We start from the raw sequence: 16,944 nt of genomic DNA, 5'->3' as shown, positions 1-16,944 counted from the left end.
CTCTCCTGTACTAAGCACACTCCACATGTGGACACAGCACACCAGCTGAGGTCTCACTCATGCAGAGTAGAAGGGCATGATCACCTCCTTCAGCCTGTTGGCCATGCTTCTTTTGATGCAGCCCAGAAGGGTCACAGCATGATTTGGAGCCTGGCCTCATGGGTAGGGCTTCACCCAGTTTTGTAGCCAAGAGCAGAAAAGTTTCTTGCCTCCCACTTGGAAGAGTTGGCTTCCTGCTGCAGTCTCCTGCCTGAAGAACCAACATGCCCCACCACTGGGCCAGCATCCCCTCACACTGCCTCAGCTGCCCCAGTGCATGGTGCTGTGGAAGGCAACACCTCAGCATCAGCCCCAGGGAGAGAAGGGCAGCAGCGGGTAGGGAGTCTGGGAGATTTTTGTGCTTTAAGGGGACAGAACATGGAATGCTGCCTACCCTCAGGCTGAATGAGGTACTATGGCTCTCTTGGCTGAGACAGCAAACGAGGATTTGAAACCAAACCCTGAAGCAGCAATGTCTGCTGCAGCTAGGATCACAGCAGAGAACTTCCCTGCCTAGTAATCCAGAAACCAGCAAGAGGAATTCAGGCAGAGGACTCTCAGGCTAGCAGGGTACTTCAAGGAGAGGTCAACTGCAGAGCAGGAGCACAGCTACAAGCACAGGCACCAGACTGCAAGAGTAGCTGGCAGAGTTTTGCAGGGCTGCTTACCAGGGAGCTGCTAGCACAGCTGTTTGGCTGTGCCTCAAACTCCACGCAACCATCCCCATGGGCTGAAAAGAGACACCAGACATAAGGAACAGAGTTGCAGATGCCTACTAAGTAACCAGGGGCACCAGGTCCCTCAGCCTAGCCAACACAACCAAAGCTGTGCAAGTATCACGGTGAAGGAGCACCTCGAAAGCACTGCTGCAGCTTTGTTAAGCCCATGGCACAGAAGGCACTGTGGCAGTGATGTCATAAGAAGGGTCAATACATAACAGACAATACCTCCCAGGGATCTGTGACACCTCCTGCATCCAGGTTCCTGTGGCTCGTGGACCAGAGTGTTTTTCTCTTCTCTGTACCAAAGGGAGATTTCAACAGGATCCCAGCACAGGTATGAGCTGAAGCCCTCATTATCTTTATTCATTCACCGCAGGGACACAACTTATATTACAAAGTAAACCATGAAATGTTTACCAAATGCAATTTTAAACAGTAAAAACCTTAAAACAAGCTGCAGAAAGCTAAGGCAAGAACAAGTGACCCTCCTATCACTGTGCCCATTCTGGAGATCAAAGTGACTGAACTCTAGAAGAGGCAGAGACCCCTTCCTCTCCTAGACAAGTTACTTCCCCACCCTCATATCAGAAGATAAAAACAGTCACATTTCTGAGGAGAAACAAAAAGAAGGCTATTTAACTGCCTTAAAGAAGGCAGATTACTGACCAGTTTATCAGTTTAGCAGACATTGCTCCAAGAAGGAATGTCCTCTCTCAGCTCCTCAGTCATCTGATAGAGCCAGTTGTGAACATTCCCAAAGGCCAGAGGAGCAAGGAGTGCTCATCCAGAACATGAAGAGTGGTGCAGGAATAGTCACTGCAGTCCAGGTGCACACCTCCGCCTTTGGGAGACTGAGGCCTCTCAGTAGTTTTCTGTAATCAACTTGTGACAGCAACCATGAGGTGCTTACCAGCAACATCAGGGAGCATGGTCACTTATCATCAGACAAGTGACTTGGTGATGAAAGCCATGGCAATTCAGACAACAGCATTGTTAAGGAGGCTGCTTGGCAGTTTTCAGGAACCTATGTATACCAAGACCTGTTCTGTGACAATAAAAACAACAAAACTACCTGACTAGGCAAAGAGATCTATAGGGAAAATGGTTTCATTTTACTCGCCAATGAAGATGCACAGGAATTGAGCTGAAGCAGCAGAGAAATTTTTCACACATGCACGCTTCAAGTCTATCCCATCTCCTTTCAGTTTACTGTCTTCTGTGTTGGACAGCACCAATTCTTCCAACATCACACCAGTGATTAATTAGATACAAATAATTATTCTGTTTAGGAGACCATGCATCTAATCAGAGGGCTGTTCTAATGCACAAAAAGAGAATGAAAAGCTATATTACAAAACCAGGTAACATTTGCAAGCCCATGCTGTCTCAGACTTTTTGATATAACCCATCCAGAAAGCATGACAACAATGCAGTGCAATAAAAACAAGTGAACCACAGAAAGACGCAGGTGTCTTCACATAGAGTCACTTGAAGAAAAAAGGCCTCAGGTCTCATCATCTTCAGCCTCCTCCACTGTGCCTCTTCAACTCCAGTTACTTGATGCTCTCCCTCATCTTCTGCAACTCCAGAGCAGAGTGCTACACAAGTTTGGGTAGGAGGAGTTCCTGACTGTTGTAAGGTTTCTTCTTCCATAAGAAAGAGCCCTCCATCCCCCAGGACAGGCGTTCAGTGCCTCTCTCTCAGCTGGCCTGGGGCCTCTCTCAGCTGGGTGCGCGGCCTAGGCTGTGGGGGCACTGCTTGCTGCTGTGCATGTGGCTGTGGCAAAGGCCTCTGCTGGGGGTTAGGGTTAGATGGTGTTTGAGGGAGCTTTCGCATTGCCATCTCTGTGTCCACCTGGTGGATCTGCATTCTTTCCTCATCTGCAAAGACAGGAGGCCCCAGCGGTCAGGCAACTACTTACATCTAAGCAGGAGGCAAAAAATTCTTACTGAAGTCCAACAGCGAGGGAAGACAGTTTGGACCACCATGTAGTTAAAAAAAAAAAACAACCGTATAGGTCTTACCTGCACAGCCACTGTCACTTTCAGGCTTTCCTGCTACTCCAGCAAACAACCAAAGTCACTGCCACCCACATGCTCAGGCAGCACTCAGAGTTTTGCAGCAGCCCCAAAGCTGAGGCCAATGCATCTGAAGACACTACAGCCTTCTCTGGTCACTGATAGACACTCTCCTGATAGACACTCTCAGCCTGAGATTCTCTGTCCTTTGGTGGACACACTCAGAGGGCAGTGAGGCACTGGCATAGCCTGTCCAAAGAAGCTGTGGTGCCCCATCCCTGAAGGTGCTCAAGGCCAGGTTCGATGGGGCCCTGAGCAGCCTGAGCTGGTAGGGGGCAGTCCTGCCCATAGCAGGGGGTTGGGACTGAGTGGGATTTAAGATCCCCTCCAGCCCCAGATGTTCCATGATTCTGCAAAATAGGTCACATCCACAGGCAGCAACACAAAAGCCCCAATCTGCCATTGTCTGCCATGAAGGTTTCCTGGGACCTGGAAACTGCCAGCATGAATTACCCAGTAGGTAGAATTAAATTCATGCCATCTTACTTTTGATCATTAACTCATCATTTGTGATATGTCAGTCGCTTTAGCTTAGGTATTGAGAATAGGTATTGAGAAATTTACCCCTTGGGGTGCTGAAATAACCTTACACACAAGCTGTTTCAAAGAGACCAGCCAGTTATTTTAGTTCTTATCATCCCAGATTTCTTTTTCTTGAATCCAGGCCCAAAAACTGAGGAGGTGCTGTCAATATGAATGGGATAAACTACTCCCTTGACAAAGAACATCAAGAACAGCCATAGCGTAAGGCAAAATTCTAGTGGCTTTGCTCATGCTGGCATTTTGCTCATGAGATGTGCCAAGTCTTCTAAGACGACATCCTGTGGGTGCACTGTTATGAGCTCTCCTAAAAGACAGGGAGAACACCTGCCATTTTTTTGTGGTGATAACTTCATAGGAAGTGAGGGGGCCATGATGAGTTACCCACACTGAAGTTCTACCCTCAGCCATGGAAAGCATCATTCTAACCCTTTCTGTCAGACTGACCACATGCACCTTCGAGGTATCAGCTTGAGTTTCTTTCAAACATTACCCTTTTTACTTTGACAAATACTGCTGTGCAAAGGGGTTTGTTCTCACATTTTGTAGTTCAAGCACTCGCACAGTGCCTAGCTGCTACTGAAGATCATACAGCAAGTCTGACACAGTATGTGGGTATCAGACTTGGAAACAAGCCTTCAACACCAACATGCTGCTCTGGCTGCAGGGTGATCTCCCTCATATTTGAGCTTCCTCTTCAGAGTGGGCCAACCAATTTTTCCTGAGCATCAGCTCAGCATCCTCTGCCCACCCAAACCAGCAGCAATAAGCAAACTGCAGTCCCAGGTAAGGCTTCTATTGCGATAGAGCCTGCACTGAGAGGTGACTCTGGCAGCATATTTTCTTAATGAGGTTTGAATTCTGGACAACATATGAAAACTCTCCCCAAAGACTTTTTAAGTGCCTCAGGCTGGACCTCCAGTGTTGATATACCTCCAACAACATTGTTTTGCAGAAAAAGCACCAGGAGTTGCTTGAGGAGACCCCCTGAAAAGCTGAGTTCTTGCCTTTTGTTCAAAGCGTATGTCTGAAACCAAGACTGACAATAGCAGATGATGCGCTGAGGTTCACTACACACTAAAGATAAGCTCTTGCTCCTGCCCACAGGGAAGCTGACAGGAAGGACCTCTAGGATATTAGGTGGCTGGAGAGAGCTTAAAGCCTTTGAACACTTACCATCATCTTCAAGCCTATCTGCTTTTTTCTTCCTGATGCAATAAATAAGCAAAATCACAAAGACAACAAAGAACACCGCACCTCCTGCTATGCATGAGATGCGATAGAGGTCCAGCTGGCCTAGCAAAGAGAATAAAGAGGATGTTAGAGGGAAAGAAATGGCTTGTGTAACATCAACATAGAGTTTGGTATCTTTCTGCCCTTGAATATGAAAGCAGCGCTGGTGAGAGAACCCACCCTATCCTTTCTCTGTACACAGAAAATAAGTTGTCAGTCCTCACTGTGGTATGGAACAATACCACAAAAACTTCCTTGCAGAAAATTGAAACCAGTGCACTTGTGCTTGCTATCACCTCTTAAATTAGCACAAATGGCCTGCTCCTGCAATAAACCCTTTTAAGGGTAACAATTGTCCAGGCAGTGCTCAGCACCTAACAGAAATAAACCTTTTCTAAATACTTCATCTGGACTGCACACACAGTACACTTCCTGAAGCAAAGCTCAAGAGGAGACTCCATGGCTGCTTCTGGCTTCTAAATCAACCCCACGGATAGACAACTATGTAAAGTGAGCCCTAGCTGATTCTGGTAAAAGTAGGCTTCTTACCTGGACACTTGATTTCCTTCTCAGTTGTTTTGTTGCTGACTTTGTTCTTAACAATACATCTGTATCTTCCACTGTGTCGAGTAGTAAATTCCACCTCTGTTACGTTAATTCGGGATTTATTGATTTTATCATGAGCCAGTTCTATCATAAACACTTGGTCCTCAGTCATCTTCTTCACTGTACATTTCACATACAGGGTTTTATTAATACATTCAGCATTGAGGATTGGCTGAGGGACAGGCTCTGAAAAAGATAAGGAACAGACAGATCTGACGATGTTTCTCCTTTTGAAAATCTCCACTGTGACACAGAGTGGGGAATTGCAGTAAGGGAGTAGCACCAGCTAACGAGACAAGAGAAGAATGGAGAACAAATCTTCCTCTGTAGAAGCAACACAGCAGTTAAAGAAAATGCCATCTATTAGCCTACATTTTCATCCTAACACACTTAGGATCCTTTTGTCTCTTTCCATTTTCCCCTCAACTCCCTAGAAAGCGTTTCTTCCTCAAACAAAGTGGGATCATTTGTGCCAGCAAGAGTAACTACACTATATCTCTTCTGGAGCCCATTTTCACTGCAGCATTGCCACAATTTGAAAACTGATTTTTATCCCCCAATTCTGCTTCTGAATAGAAATATCTGTAGCTAACATCATAAGGGCATTTTGACTTCCAGGTACTTAACTGCACTAAGAGCAACCTGAAGGGACAGAACCATAAAATCATTAAGGTTAGAAATGACCATAAAGATCACCCAGTCCAACCACCGATATATTCTCCCTGTGCCCACTAACCACATCCCTCACTGCCACATCACACGGTTCTTGAATATCTCCTGGGTCAGTGACTCCACCATCTCCCCAGGCAGCCTGTGCCACTGCCTCACTGCTCTGAGTGGAGTTTTTCCACTCATTTTATAAATTCCTTGAATAATTTGGTCAGAAGCCCCCAGTATGGAGCTCAAACGGATCTGCAGACCATCTAAAAACACTCTGGCACAGAAGAGCTGCATGACATAGCCAGATGATCTCCAGGCTTTGCCTGGCTCACGGTCATGGGAGGAAGTGGTGTTTTCAGGCAGAGGATGTGGATAAGGGAGGCTGGAGAGAGCCCTCTAACTCCTGCCCCAGTGTTCTGGTACAAATGCAATTAGCTCTGATCTGCCTGTACCCATCAGAAGAAATTTCCTTCAAGACAGGACAGCCACTTACAATGCTTTATGCATTGCCAAAGGCACTCAGCTTGCATGACAGCCACTATACAAAAGCTCATCACAACAGAAAACAGAACAAAACAGAGCACTTGCCTCCAAGAAGGCTATGACAGAAAGAGCCGATTTCTATCTCTCTGTGCCCTACAAGCAACTAGTTATGTTTTGGTGCTGGATTCTCTGTCACTGATGACAGATATTGAAGCAGAGGAGGCTCACAGGACTTTCCTCAACCAGGGAAAACTGACAGAGGCATCTGATGGAAAAAAAAAGCTCTATTCCTACCTTCTAAATGAGGTGAACAACCACAAACTAGGGCCATCTCCAGCTGTAGGCAGCATAAGATATAAATAGCATAGGTTTTAAAGCCATTAAGAGCTGTCTGTAGCAAATGAAGCCTAGGTGCACATTACAACAAGGAAAGGCACCTCCTTTCCCTCATTAACCCACTCCCCTTCTGCAAGCTGTAGGGCATCTTTTGGAGGAAAGCTCCAGTGGAAAAACTGGAGTCCAGGTCATGTTAGTGTGTGATGGTGTCACCACTTCAACTATTTCTTTCTCTTCAGAACAGCTGTCTTTTCAACTCCAGTAGCACTGTGTAAACTGGATGACAATTGATACTAGCACCCAACAGTTACTAAAGGGTTTTCTTTCCACAGCAGTAAGGCAAGAGCTCTGCTGCAGAGTAGGGAAGTGACGCAGCACGTAGTTAACTTGCAATCTATCACCTTAACCTGGCATTAAACCAAGGAAACCCCAATGACAGCTCACTGCCTTAAAGCATCAATAAGGCCCCTTCCTTAATCTGCAGGCAGTTTACAATGAAGGCTTCCAACAAAGTACACAAACCCCTGGACTGGTATGGAGATAGCAGAAACTCACCCAAAACGATGAGCACTATTGTTTCATCTGCCTTCAGCTTTCCCTTCTTGTCATAAGCAGACACCTTGTATATCCCACTGTCTTCTTTCACCAGCCGCTCTATTCGGAGAGTCCCATTGAGGAGCACCTTGCATCTACACTGCATCTTGTCCACATAATATTGAATTTTTTTGTCTTTTATCTGAAGCAGCCTCTCGTTGTCTCTCCTCCACACTGTCTCATGCATGCTTTCAGCAGTGAAACTGAGTAGAGCTGTCTCATTCACTGCCTTGTAAATATTTACGGTACTGGTGCCTATGAAAGGAAGCACAATCCATCTGTCAGTTCATCCCAAACAGTCCTTACTGCCTGCTCACCAACCATAGCCATAGAATCAAAGAATGCTTTAGGTTGGAAGGGACCTTTAAGATCATCTAGTTCCAATCCCCTGGAAAATATATGGACACCACCCAGTAGAGCAGGTTGTTCAAAGCCCCATCCAGCCAAGTCTTGAAAGCTTCTTAGGAGGGGACATCCACAACCTTACCAGACTGTTCCAGTGTCTCACCAGCCTGACAGTAAAGACTTCCTTCCTAATATCTAGTACCATGATCCAAAGGGTTTTCATTTTCTAGCCACTCAGTTCCCTAATCCTCTCTTCACATGTCTTTCCAGTACTTCAAAACTCTCCTTGATTGTTTGTTAACTCACTAGTACTCAAATTAATTCCGAGGAATCTGGAAGTCACATTCACAAAAGCAGGCTTTATCCTCTGGGTTACTTATTGTGATTTTGAATGCTGAGATCTTTGGTTGCTTGTGGACTTCACTGTAAAATGATGGAAAGCACAACAATGACAGCAGAGCAGCAAGATCCCAAGCCAGCAAGGATCCACTCGGACACAATGGCAGTGGGCACAGAAAAATGAACTACTTACCCTTAGAAAACCTGTAAGATCCTCAAGTAGGCAGATATCTCCAGATGAGAATTCATTATCTCCACTTCCAACACTTAAATGAGGTCTGGAAAGGGGTAGATCCTGCCTCCACCCCTTCTGGTCACTCAAGTACATTGCTTGCACCTGAGATCCCCTGGGTTGAGCACCCATCAGGTGCTCAATTGCTGGTTCAAGCCCTAACTCAGCATTTCCACTACATTCACTCTTCCTGCAAATAAGGTCATTTGGGTGGGCTTAGCTCTTGGCATGGGTTGATGTGCAGAGCAGTCACTGCTGTCATCATTACTGTGAGCAGCAAGCTTATGGAGGCCCTGGATCATGGGGTCACTTAGCAGCAACAGTGATGGCAACAATGATAAAAACAGTGGCTTGTAAGAGGTATCTGTGTCAAGAAGTGAGCACATGACACCAAACTGGAGGAATACATAGGTCTGTAAGTCACAGTGCTGCTCCACAGTGCATTTACCCCATGTTTCTAGCACAGCATCACAGTATAGGAAAGCGAGGGAGAGAAACAAACAGTTAACCACAGCCTGCGAGCTTATCAGGCACTGGTGATGCTGGGAGATAAGTGAAGACAAAAAAAAAGGCTTTTCTCTTACAGGTGCCCTTTGATTTTCCTCTGCAAAATAGGTGAGAGGAAGGCACTGCACAGCAGTGCTGCCAGGACTGGGCACTCAGCATGAAGGCAATAGTCAGAAATGGCTGTGGGAAGTTAAACATGTCGCAACCTCGGGAGGTCATGCACTCTTCCCTCTGTGCCTGGGTTACATGCTGTTCACACTCCAGGCTGCTTTGCAGCCCCTGCAAGGCATGGCTCTAAGGAGCCATGCATCTGAGGGCATGTTCTCACATATGGTCATTAAGGTTGGAAAAGAACACTAGGATCACCTGTCCCCACCATATTCACTAACCCATGTCCCTCAGTGCCACCTCTACGTGGTTCTTGTGGTACACATCCAGAGATGTCACCTCAGTGCAGCAATGCCTGCATCCCAGCTGCCAGTGGAAAAGTTGCAGAAGGAGATGTTAAAAAGCACTTACAAGTGTGGGGTGGAATATATTCGTTACTAAAAACTTCCATTCTGAATTGAACTTCTTTCATTGTTCGTTATCCATATTTATTCCTCTTCCATCTATAGGATAAAACTGATGGGAATGTGGGGGATTTCATCCCAAATACCAGACGGAGCTGATTCTGCTCTAACTTGTCAGATTTCAAGCACTTTTTTCTGCAGACATAAAAACTGTGCTTGTGAACTTTTTACAGTCCTTCACTGCAGCATATAATCCATTAGTCCACAATGATAAACTACAGTGGCAACTGAAATCCAGTCGCTGTTTCAGCAAACTAACATTAGAGATAACCAAGAAGTTAAGCTATTTTGCCTCTGCAACAAGAAAATGAATACTGAAGTGTTTCCATCCCAGCCTAAGGCGAGGATCTTAGTTCAGTATCACACGAGGTATTTGATTCACCAAATGAAACATTCTGAAGCCATGCTGTCAATCTGGGTAGCAGCTATCCTTCACACACAGAGATGGCACTATGGGTTGTACCCAAATAGTTGAGTTCCAGTACCTGTCTCTGCTCCATCACAAGCAGGCATTTAGAGCAAGGAACATTACCTTTGCGTAATGGATATGCACATTTGCATTTTCTATCCAGAAGTATGGAGAAAAAGACCTAAGTTTTCAGGGAAAATCCAGTGGCATCTCTAAGGACACATCCCTATGGAGATCCCATGGATCTAATGCAAAGCAGTGAATTCCACACAGGTGATACAACAAATTTGTTTAGCTGAGTAAATGGCAGTTCTGCTAATGCCAGCTGAAATGCTCTTCAAGGGGCAGAAAGATCAGAGCTGGCAGCGTAGAACCATTTGCAGCCACAAGGAAAAGTCAAAACAAGAAAAAGCTCTGAAAAGTAACTTTAGAGAAGCGAGGAATCTTCTGTTTCATTGCTTCAGGTAAATCTGAAACCCATTTTCCATTCAAGGGAATGAACTTCATTTCTGTTTGGGAAGAAATGCATCACATACCAAACAGAAATTCCTTATTTGCCAATTAATTTTGTTCTGGAATTAAAAAAATACAATCAATCTTCAGTGGAATGAATAGGAAAAAAAAATTATCTGTGCATAGATGTGCTGTTAACTCATAGATTAGAGAGAAGGAGACACCTTAATTAAGTTTTTAGATTAATACTTTAAAAATGAGAGCGGCAGTGTACAAAATGTAAGCAGGCATTTGCTTGCTGTTCTCACATCCTGGGCTCCTTGAGCTCCACTGATAACACTGAGATGTAACACGCTTTCTCTTAATATTTATAGAAGAATATAATTTGCACTTTCAGGAGATTTGCTCATCGCTGATAAGAAAAGGTAATTACATGTGATAATGGCTCTGCACAATGCACCATGAAGTAGATCACTAATGTAGTATAAGCTACCTCAAGGGCAGAGAGAAAACTGCATGCTGATATTTCTTGTTACACACGTGTCAAACTAAAGCTCATTAACTTAAAACCAGAGCTGTTTACAGCTTACTGTTACAATAGAAATGGGAAATTCAGGTCTTGCCCTCCTCTCCTGGATGAAAATGAAATCAAGTAGTAACATCCACAACCCAGAGACTCACCAGGCACCTCACCCGTTGGGAAAATGGAACTGGTTTCTCATCAGTAATATCCCACCAAGTTGTAAATTGTTTAAAGGCAATTTTAACAACATCAGCACACACACACACACACGCACAAAGGTTGAAGATTGCAATGAAGACTTACATTTTGCTTTGGGAAACAAAATCAGCAAGCACTTGACTAGGAAAATCCTCCTAAAGTTCATTTTCAGGATCCAAAAAACCCAGTGCCGCCTTGTCAAGGGCGGCTCCCAGCAGGTGAAAGGCTTTTCTGCTGAAAGCAGCAGCCCTGCTTTCACAGCCTGTGCCCTCCTCCCAACCTCCCGCCTGCACTCGAGCACTTCTTGTTTCTCACAAGACACCCAAAGCAGCAGCAGCAGCACCTCCTGAAGGCTCTGCTCTGTCAGGATGGGGCAACGTGTTGTGATAAGGACAGCATGACAAATGTCCCCCCACACACACTCTTGAGGTCTACCCACTCAGCTTGAGGGCCAGACAGGGCTATTGTCCAATGTCCACCTGAAGAGTTCAGCTCCACTATGTTGTTTCCCTTATGGGACAGATGCTCCCTTAGGGCAGGGGTGGTGGGAGCCCTCCTGCTCCCCTGTGGCCCCCTCAGCAAAAAGGGGAAAATAAGCCCAGTTCTCCAAGGGGGAACAGAAACTGATGGCTTCTGGGCAGCTTGTGGAAAGGAGACATACTTCCCTTGGAAAGTATTAGATTAGCTTCACATCCGTGTCTGATCTGCAAGGGGCTGGCCCACTGCCACACGTGGGTGTCCCGTAGGCATGGTCATCCATCCAAGTCAGCCATGGAAGAAGAGTGGGCTTGGAACAGCATGAAAACATGAAAAACACTGCCTTGTTCTATCCAGAAACTAGCTCCAAAGCTGGCTGATGTTGGAAAGATTGTGAGGAAGGAAGATGGGAGGAGGGATGGGAATTAGGTCCAAAACCATGTGAGAAGCTAATAAATTCTTTATTTCAGTTTCCAACATGAAACAGATGGTATGGGGAGGATTTTGAATTGTCATCTCAGCACAATCCCTTTGCAATAGTGGCCACTGAAATCTTCCAGATTTTTATTGCCAATGTAAGCCAAGAAAGAAGACAAAAGAAAAGATACGGCACAAGAAATGCACAATATTAGATAAATGTTTCTCATTAATTTATGTGATTCTCTTTCCTTGACATTATAGGAAGGTTTTCTAAGACCCTTCCCTTTCTCCAGCTTTGTCATCGTTTTAATTACCCTTCAGCTGGTAAAAAACACCGCTGTTTGCACTAAAGGAAAATAATGAAAATACCCAATGGAAAAAGCACTAAGGCCACAGTCAGTATTACTGATCCCCACATTATATTCCCTACATAGCTGTTCTTCCTTCTCTTTGTTGTTTACTTACAAGGAACAAGCAATGGAGACACACATGAAACGAAAGGAAGCAACAGCAGCAAGATGGTTTTGTGCTCAACTTCTACCCTCTGTGGAGAAAACCAGGCTGAGGGCATGGAAGATGCCCAGAGGCAAGCAGTCTGTGCTGGCATCACCAGCTTCAGGGACTTCCAGACAGAGCACCAAAAGGATTTTGGGTAAATGCAGTAAGTACATCCTCATCCCTCCTGCATTTCTTGCTGGCTTCATTGAGCAGGCTCTGACATGTTGAAACCAATGTCCATATTCTGCCTAACATTGTCATATATTTGGCTTATATTTTTCCCAAAGCCACCTCCCACTTCCATCAGGCCTTTGCTCCTTGTCAATATGTTTTTAGTACAAACATGCTGAGACAGAGGCTGTCCCATTGCTTTGGGCACAGACAGAGCCATGGTGCTGACCCTGCTCTCTGCATAAGGCTGCTGTGGAACAGTAGAGACCTGTGAGAGAAACCGAGATTGATGTGAATGATGCACAAATGGAAAAATGTCTGTCTATGAAAGACAGAGAGAGGTAAAGCTCCAGCAGAAGAACAAGGCTTTAAAGATGTCCTGTATTTGTAACTGTCATCCGAAATCTGGGACAAAAACTCTCTCACTCCAACACGGTGTTATAAAGCGACATTCCTTTATTCCTCACAATACACACCGGGTGACTTGACAAGCAAGCCCTCTCAGAGTTCAGGTTCTATATTTCAACTGTTAAGACATACATATGCAGTACATTGGCACAAACATTCATTCTTTTTCAAGGACTTATTAACATATGCCAGTGTCCCTTTGGGCATACTCAGTGGTATCTAGAGTGGTCAGTGCCCACCTACTTCTACCCCATTTTTCACCATCCGCTTCACCACTAAGACTTTTTGACTTTCAGCTGCTTTCCCCCAGTTTGGGAAATTTCCATTGCTTATTAGACCATAGCGAGCAACTTTTAAAACAATATATGTGGAATCCAAGGAAAATGTCCTTACATCTGTTGAGGCAAAGGATAAAAGTATTCTATTATGCCCCCACCACAAAATTACTGAGGAAAATAAGACTGTTCACTCACTAAAGTTGACATGGAAACTTTTAGAACCATCACTCATGGATTCCTTTTGCTACACTAATAAATTGGTTCTTAAACTAATGCACTATTCCCTGTTGCTAAACCAACTAACCTATATAATAATGAAGGACACTACTTCCACAGAATGTTGTTTGTTTTTCATGCCCATTGTCTGCACTCCTTGTAAAATCACAGCATAAATGACTCAGCATGGCAGCCCCTATATCCTGTTGTAGCCACCAAACTTCTCCCTTTTAGAGCAATGGTAGCAAGAACGCACGCCTAGAAGGTCTACTCAAAGCTTTTGCTGCACAGTGCACAGTGCACAGTGAGGAGGAACTCAAGAGAGGCTGTTGGGGCTCAACATTCAATGCCCCTTGTTGCTGTATATCACAGAAGCAACACTGGGTGTGGGCGTTTGTGAAGAGCTGTGTGTGTGTGTGCACAAAACCAACTTGTTCAGATATTCTGTACAACAAAACATCCTTCCCCTTCCTTAAGACCCGTAGATGGATTCAGTTGCACTGCTTTCCTGTACTGCAGGACTACAAATAGAAGCTGCTGTGTAGAAGTGCTGGGCACCATCGCACATCTAAGTCAAGATGGGTGGGTTGAGGCTAAGTCTACCAGACATGGAGAGAACCACGGCCTGTTATCTCCTGTGAGCTCTTCCACTTGCAGCTGAAAGCCTCTCTCCCACTCATTACACAGGAGGTGACATTGCTGGGCTAAACAAGAGCCAGATAGAAAAGCAGGGCATGGCCAGAAAAGGAGATGCCTCCCAGCGCTGCAGTGCTGGCTTCATCTTCAGCTAGGCCTGTCATCCTGCTTATGGTGATGGGTTCTTGGCCATCATATTGCTAAAAATCTCCATCTTCTGATGTGCAGCAAATATGAGGGCCAGATGCAGCCTCATTACAACGGGGTGCTTCTTTGCAGCCACTGCTGCCTTTGCGGTATTGTTTCCACTGCAGAAGCCACAAAGTGCTGTTGTTGCTTGCTCTCTTTTCTACTCTTCATTTCTTTGTAGCACACTAACCAGTTTCCTCTCAGGGAATGTAAGCATGGTACTTACATTTCCACAGAAAGGAGAGAGACTCCCACACATCTGAAGGCAACATCTCAAGAGATAATATGTAGCTGTTCCCACCTCTAATTCTTCAGCCTGGTGATAAGCTAATAGACGTTCATGCCTGAGGCATGGAGAAAAAGGAAAAATACAATGACAATCTACTAGGAAAAGAAAAAAAGTACAAATACACTTAGCATGCTATTCTCAGAAAAGACCACATGCAGTCAGGTAGCATGAACGTTTAGTCCATCTGCTAATTTACGCCATTGCATCTGGTAGGAAGCTGAGGTTGGGGTAAAAGGCATTCAGGCGGTACCTGTTACGCTTCTCTCAAAGTAAAGTCAAACACCACGATCTCACCATCATTTGAGAACCTCACCATGAAAGCTTTGCCCATGTGCAGTGGAAATATTCCAAAACCAACATCATATCCTGTCAGTGCTGAAACAGCTGCCTGACAAAACTTGTTTTTATCTTCCTCTGAAATAAGGTAGATGTAAGTTTTCTAAGACAGATTTGCACAGAATAGTCTTTGGCTGAATTTCTGAAGAAAAAATGGCTCCCTTGCTATTTTCATAGCACCACATCATCAGTCCCAGGTCCTCCCTTTCTCAGATGCATTTTCTTCCTTTCTACCTATAAAAATATGTCAACAATTAAACCTCAGAAAACAGACCCAATTTTAAGTCTGGTCTGAAAAGACATAGCTGCCTCAGAAAGTGCAGTTTGACAACCTGCATTGCACAACAATGACCTTGGCCAAGAATAATCACAGAATCACAGAACTGTAGGTGTTGAAAGGGACTTCTGGAGATCATCCAGTCCAACCCCCTGCTAAGCAGTTCCCAACAGCAGGTTGCACAGGAAAGCATCCAGGTGGGTCTTGAATATCTCCAGAGGAGGAGTCTGCACCACCTCTCTGGGCAGCCTGTGCCAGGGCTCTGTCACTCTCACAGTAAAGTTCCTCCTCGTGTTTGTACGGAATTTTCTGTGCTCCACTTTCCCCTTTTCCTGTCACTGAGCACCACTGAAAAGAGCTTGACCCCATCCAATGACTCCTGCAATTTAGATGTTTACAAACAGAGATAAGCCTTGCCTCCTCCAGGCTGAACAATCCCAGGTCTCTCAGCCTTCCCTCGTAGAGGAGATGCTCCAGGCCCCTCATCATCTTTGTGGCCCTTCCAGACCCGCTGGACTCTCTTCAGCAGTTCTTTGTTTTCTTGAACTGGGAAGCCCAGAACCAGATACAGTAGCCCAGATGTGGCCTCCCCAGGGCAGAGTAGAGGAGGAGGCTCACCATGTCTTAACTACAATATGTTCCTTAGTCACCAGAGAGATGATGGACTAACCAGGTACAGATAAGCATTCATTTGTCCAGCTGCAGGGAGTTGTCCATTGCCTGGCTCAGCTGATCTTACTTGACAGGTACAGAGATGATGTTTCTCTGCTGACAGGCTTTGAGCTCAATGTGAAAATGATGCTACAGTTGCTAGCAGGTTTGCTATAATACAGACATGGTAATGTACGCCAAGGGGGACAGAAGAGAAGTTGTTCTTAGAAATACACTCAGAAAAGACATCTTATGATCATCTAAGTAAGTGATGTTTCAGACAAGATGTGACACTCTCCAGAAGCTATCAGCTTAGCAAATGCATAAATATGCATTTGATGCTTTGTACAATGTTTTATTTTATACTGCTATTATAACTCTGGAGAGAGTGAGAGACAGTCCAGTACAGGTAGCTGGGAGGATGAGAGGTGAGTCAGAACACTGAGCACTATCAGCTGGGTAATGTAATTCAACACCAAAGGTATTTATTTCTGAGATGGGCCCTGAACAGCCTTCACACAGATCCACAAAGAAAGGTCTGAACTTTGAACACAAGTCATCAGCACAACTTATTAAGCTGCAGTCATTATAAGGATTTGTCCTACCGGTGCAGCGACTGGGAGGCATGTATGCAGGCATGAGATGCTCATCTTCCCAGTAGACCTTGGATTAGTACCTTCCGAACTGTCAACACAGGTCCCAAAATTGCTGTCAAATGTGACTGTTTCTTAAATTCTGGAGTGATGATGGCAAGCAAAAACCCTTATACAGCCCTGTACTTACATACAAGGAAACCTGGCCTTTGCCACCAGGGAATTAAGATGGAAACCTCTCAGAACCATCTGAGTGACCTATCAGTTGGGCCTGAGTGAGCTACTTTACACAGCTGTTCGTGGTGGGTAGATGGGGGGCAACTCCTTGTGGTGCAGGGACAGCAGGACAGGTTACCTTGTTCCATCATGCTCCAAGCACCAAGCAGATGCAGCACAGAATTACCTGAGCGGCAGCGTGGCCTTCACCACAGCACAGGAAAGCACAGGCACCAAGCTGCCTGTGTTTCTGATTGCTTATACCCACTGTTCCTGTTGTCAGCAGGCAGGGGTAAAGGCTAAGGTGCTGTGTCACTGCGTTTCTGAGAATTTCTGGGTTTTATGATCTTACTGAAGCAGGCAGAGGAAGTTCTTGGTTTAATGCTGGGGAACCAGTGGCAAGCTGAGGCTTTTCACAGC

At 45.2% G+C, this 16,944-nt stretch overlaps 1 protein-coding gene across 3 annotated transcripts; it reads right to left on the bottom strand.

Moving 5' to 3' along the window:
* Positions 1–1,099: 1,099 nt before the first annotated feature.
* Positions 1,100–11,455, bottom strand: CD2 (CD2 molecule). 3 transcript variants are annotated; one of them, XM_072343908.1, is made up of 6 exons: positions 8,169–8,202; positions 7,779–8,059; positions 7,253–7,546; positions 5,162–5,404; positions 4,556–4,675; positions 1,100–2,641 (listed from the first exon to the last, which is right to left on the bottom strand). In XM_072343908.1, the coding sequence occupies exons 3-6, from the start codon at positions 7,476–7,478 to the stop codon at positions 2,448–2,450; spliced, it is 783 nt and encodes a 260-aa protein (XP_072200009.1). In that variant the 5' UTR covers positions 7,479–7,546; positions 7,779–8,059; positions 8,169–8,202; the 3' UTR covers positions 1,100–2,447. The 3 variants fall into 3 exon arrangements, with proteins under 3 accessions (XP_072200009.1, XP_072199991.1, XP_072200001.1); XM_072343890.1 differs by lacking the exons at positions 7,779–8,059; positions 8,169–8,202 and adding an exon at positions 10,975–11,455; XM_072343900.1 differs by lacking the exon at positions 7,779–8,059 and having other exon boundaries at positions 8,169–8,292.
* Positions 11,456–16,944: the final 5,489 nt, after the last annotated feature.

Source organism: Excalfactoria chinensis, chromosome 1 (assembly GCF_039878825.1).
Source record: "Excalfactoria chinensis isolate bCotChi1 chromosome 1, bCotChi1.hap2, whole genome shotgun sequence".
In the NCBI taxonomy this organism is placed as follows: domain Eukaryota; kingdom Metazoa; phylum Chordata; class Aves; order Galliformes; family Phasianidae; genus Excalfactoria; species Excalfactoria chinensis.
This window is presented reverse-complemented; position numbering and strand designations above follow the sequence as displayed.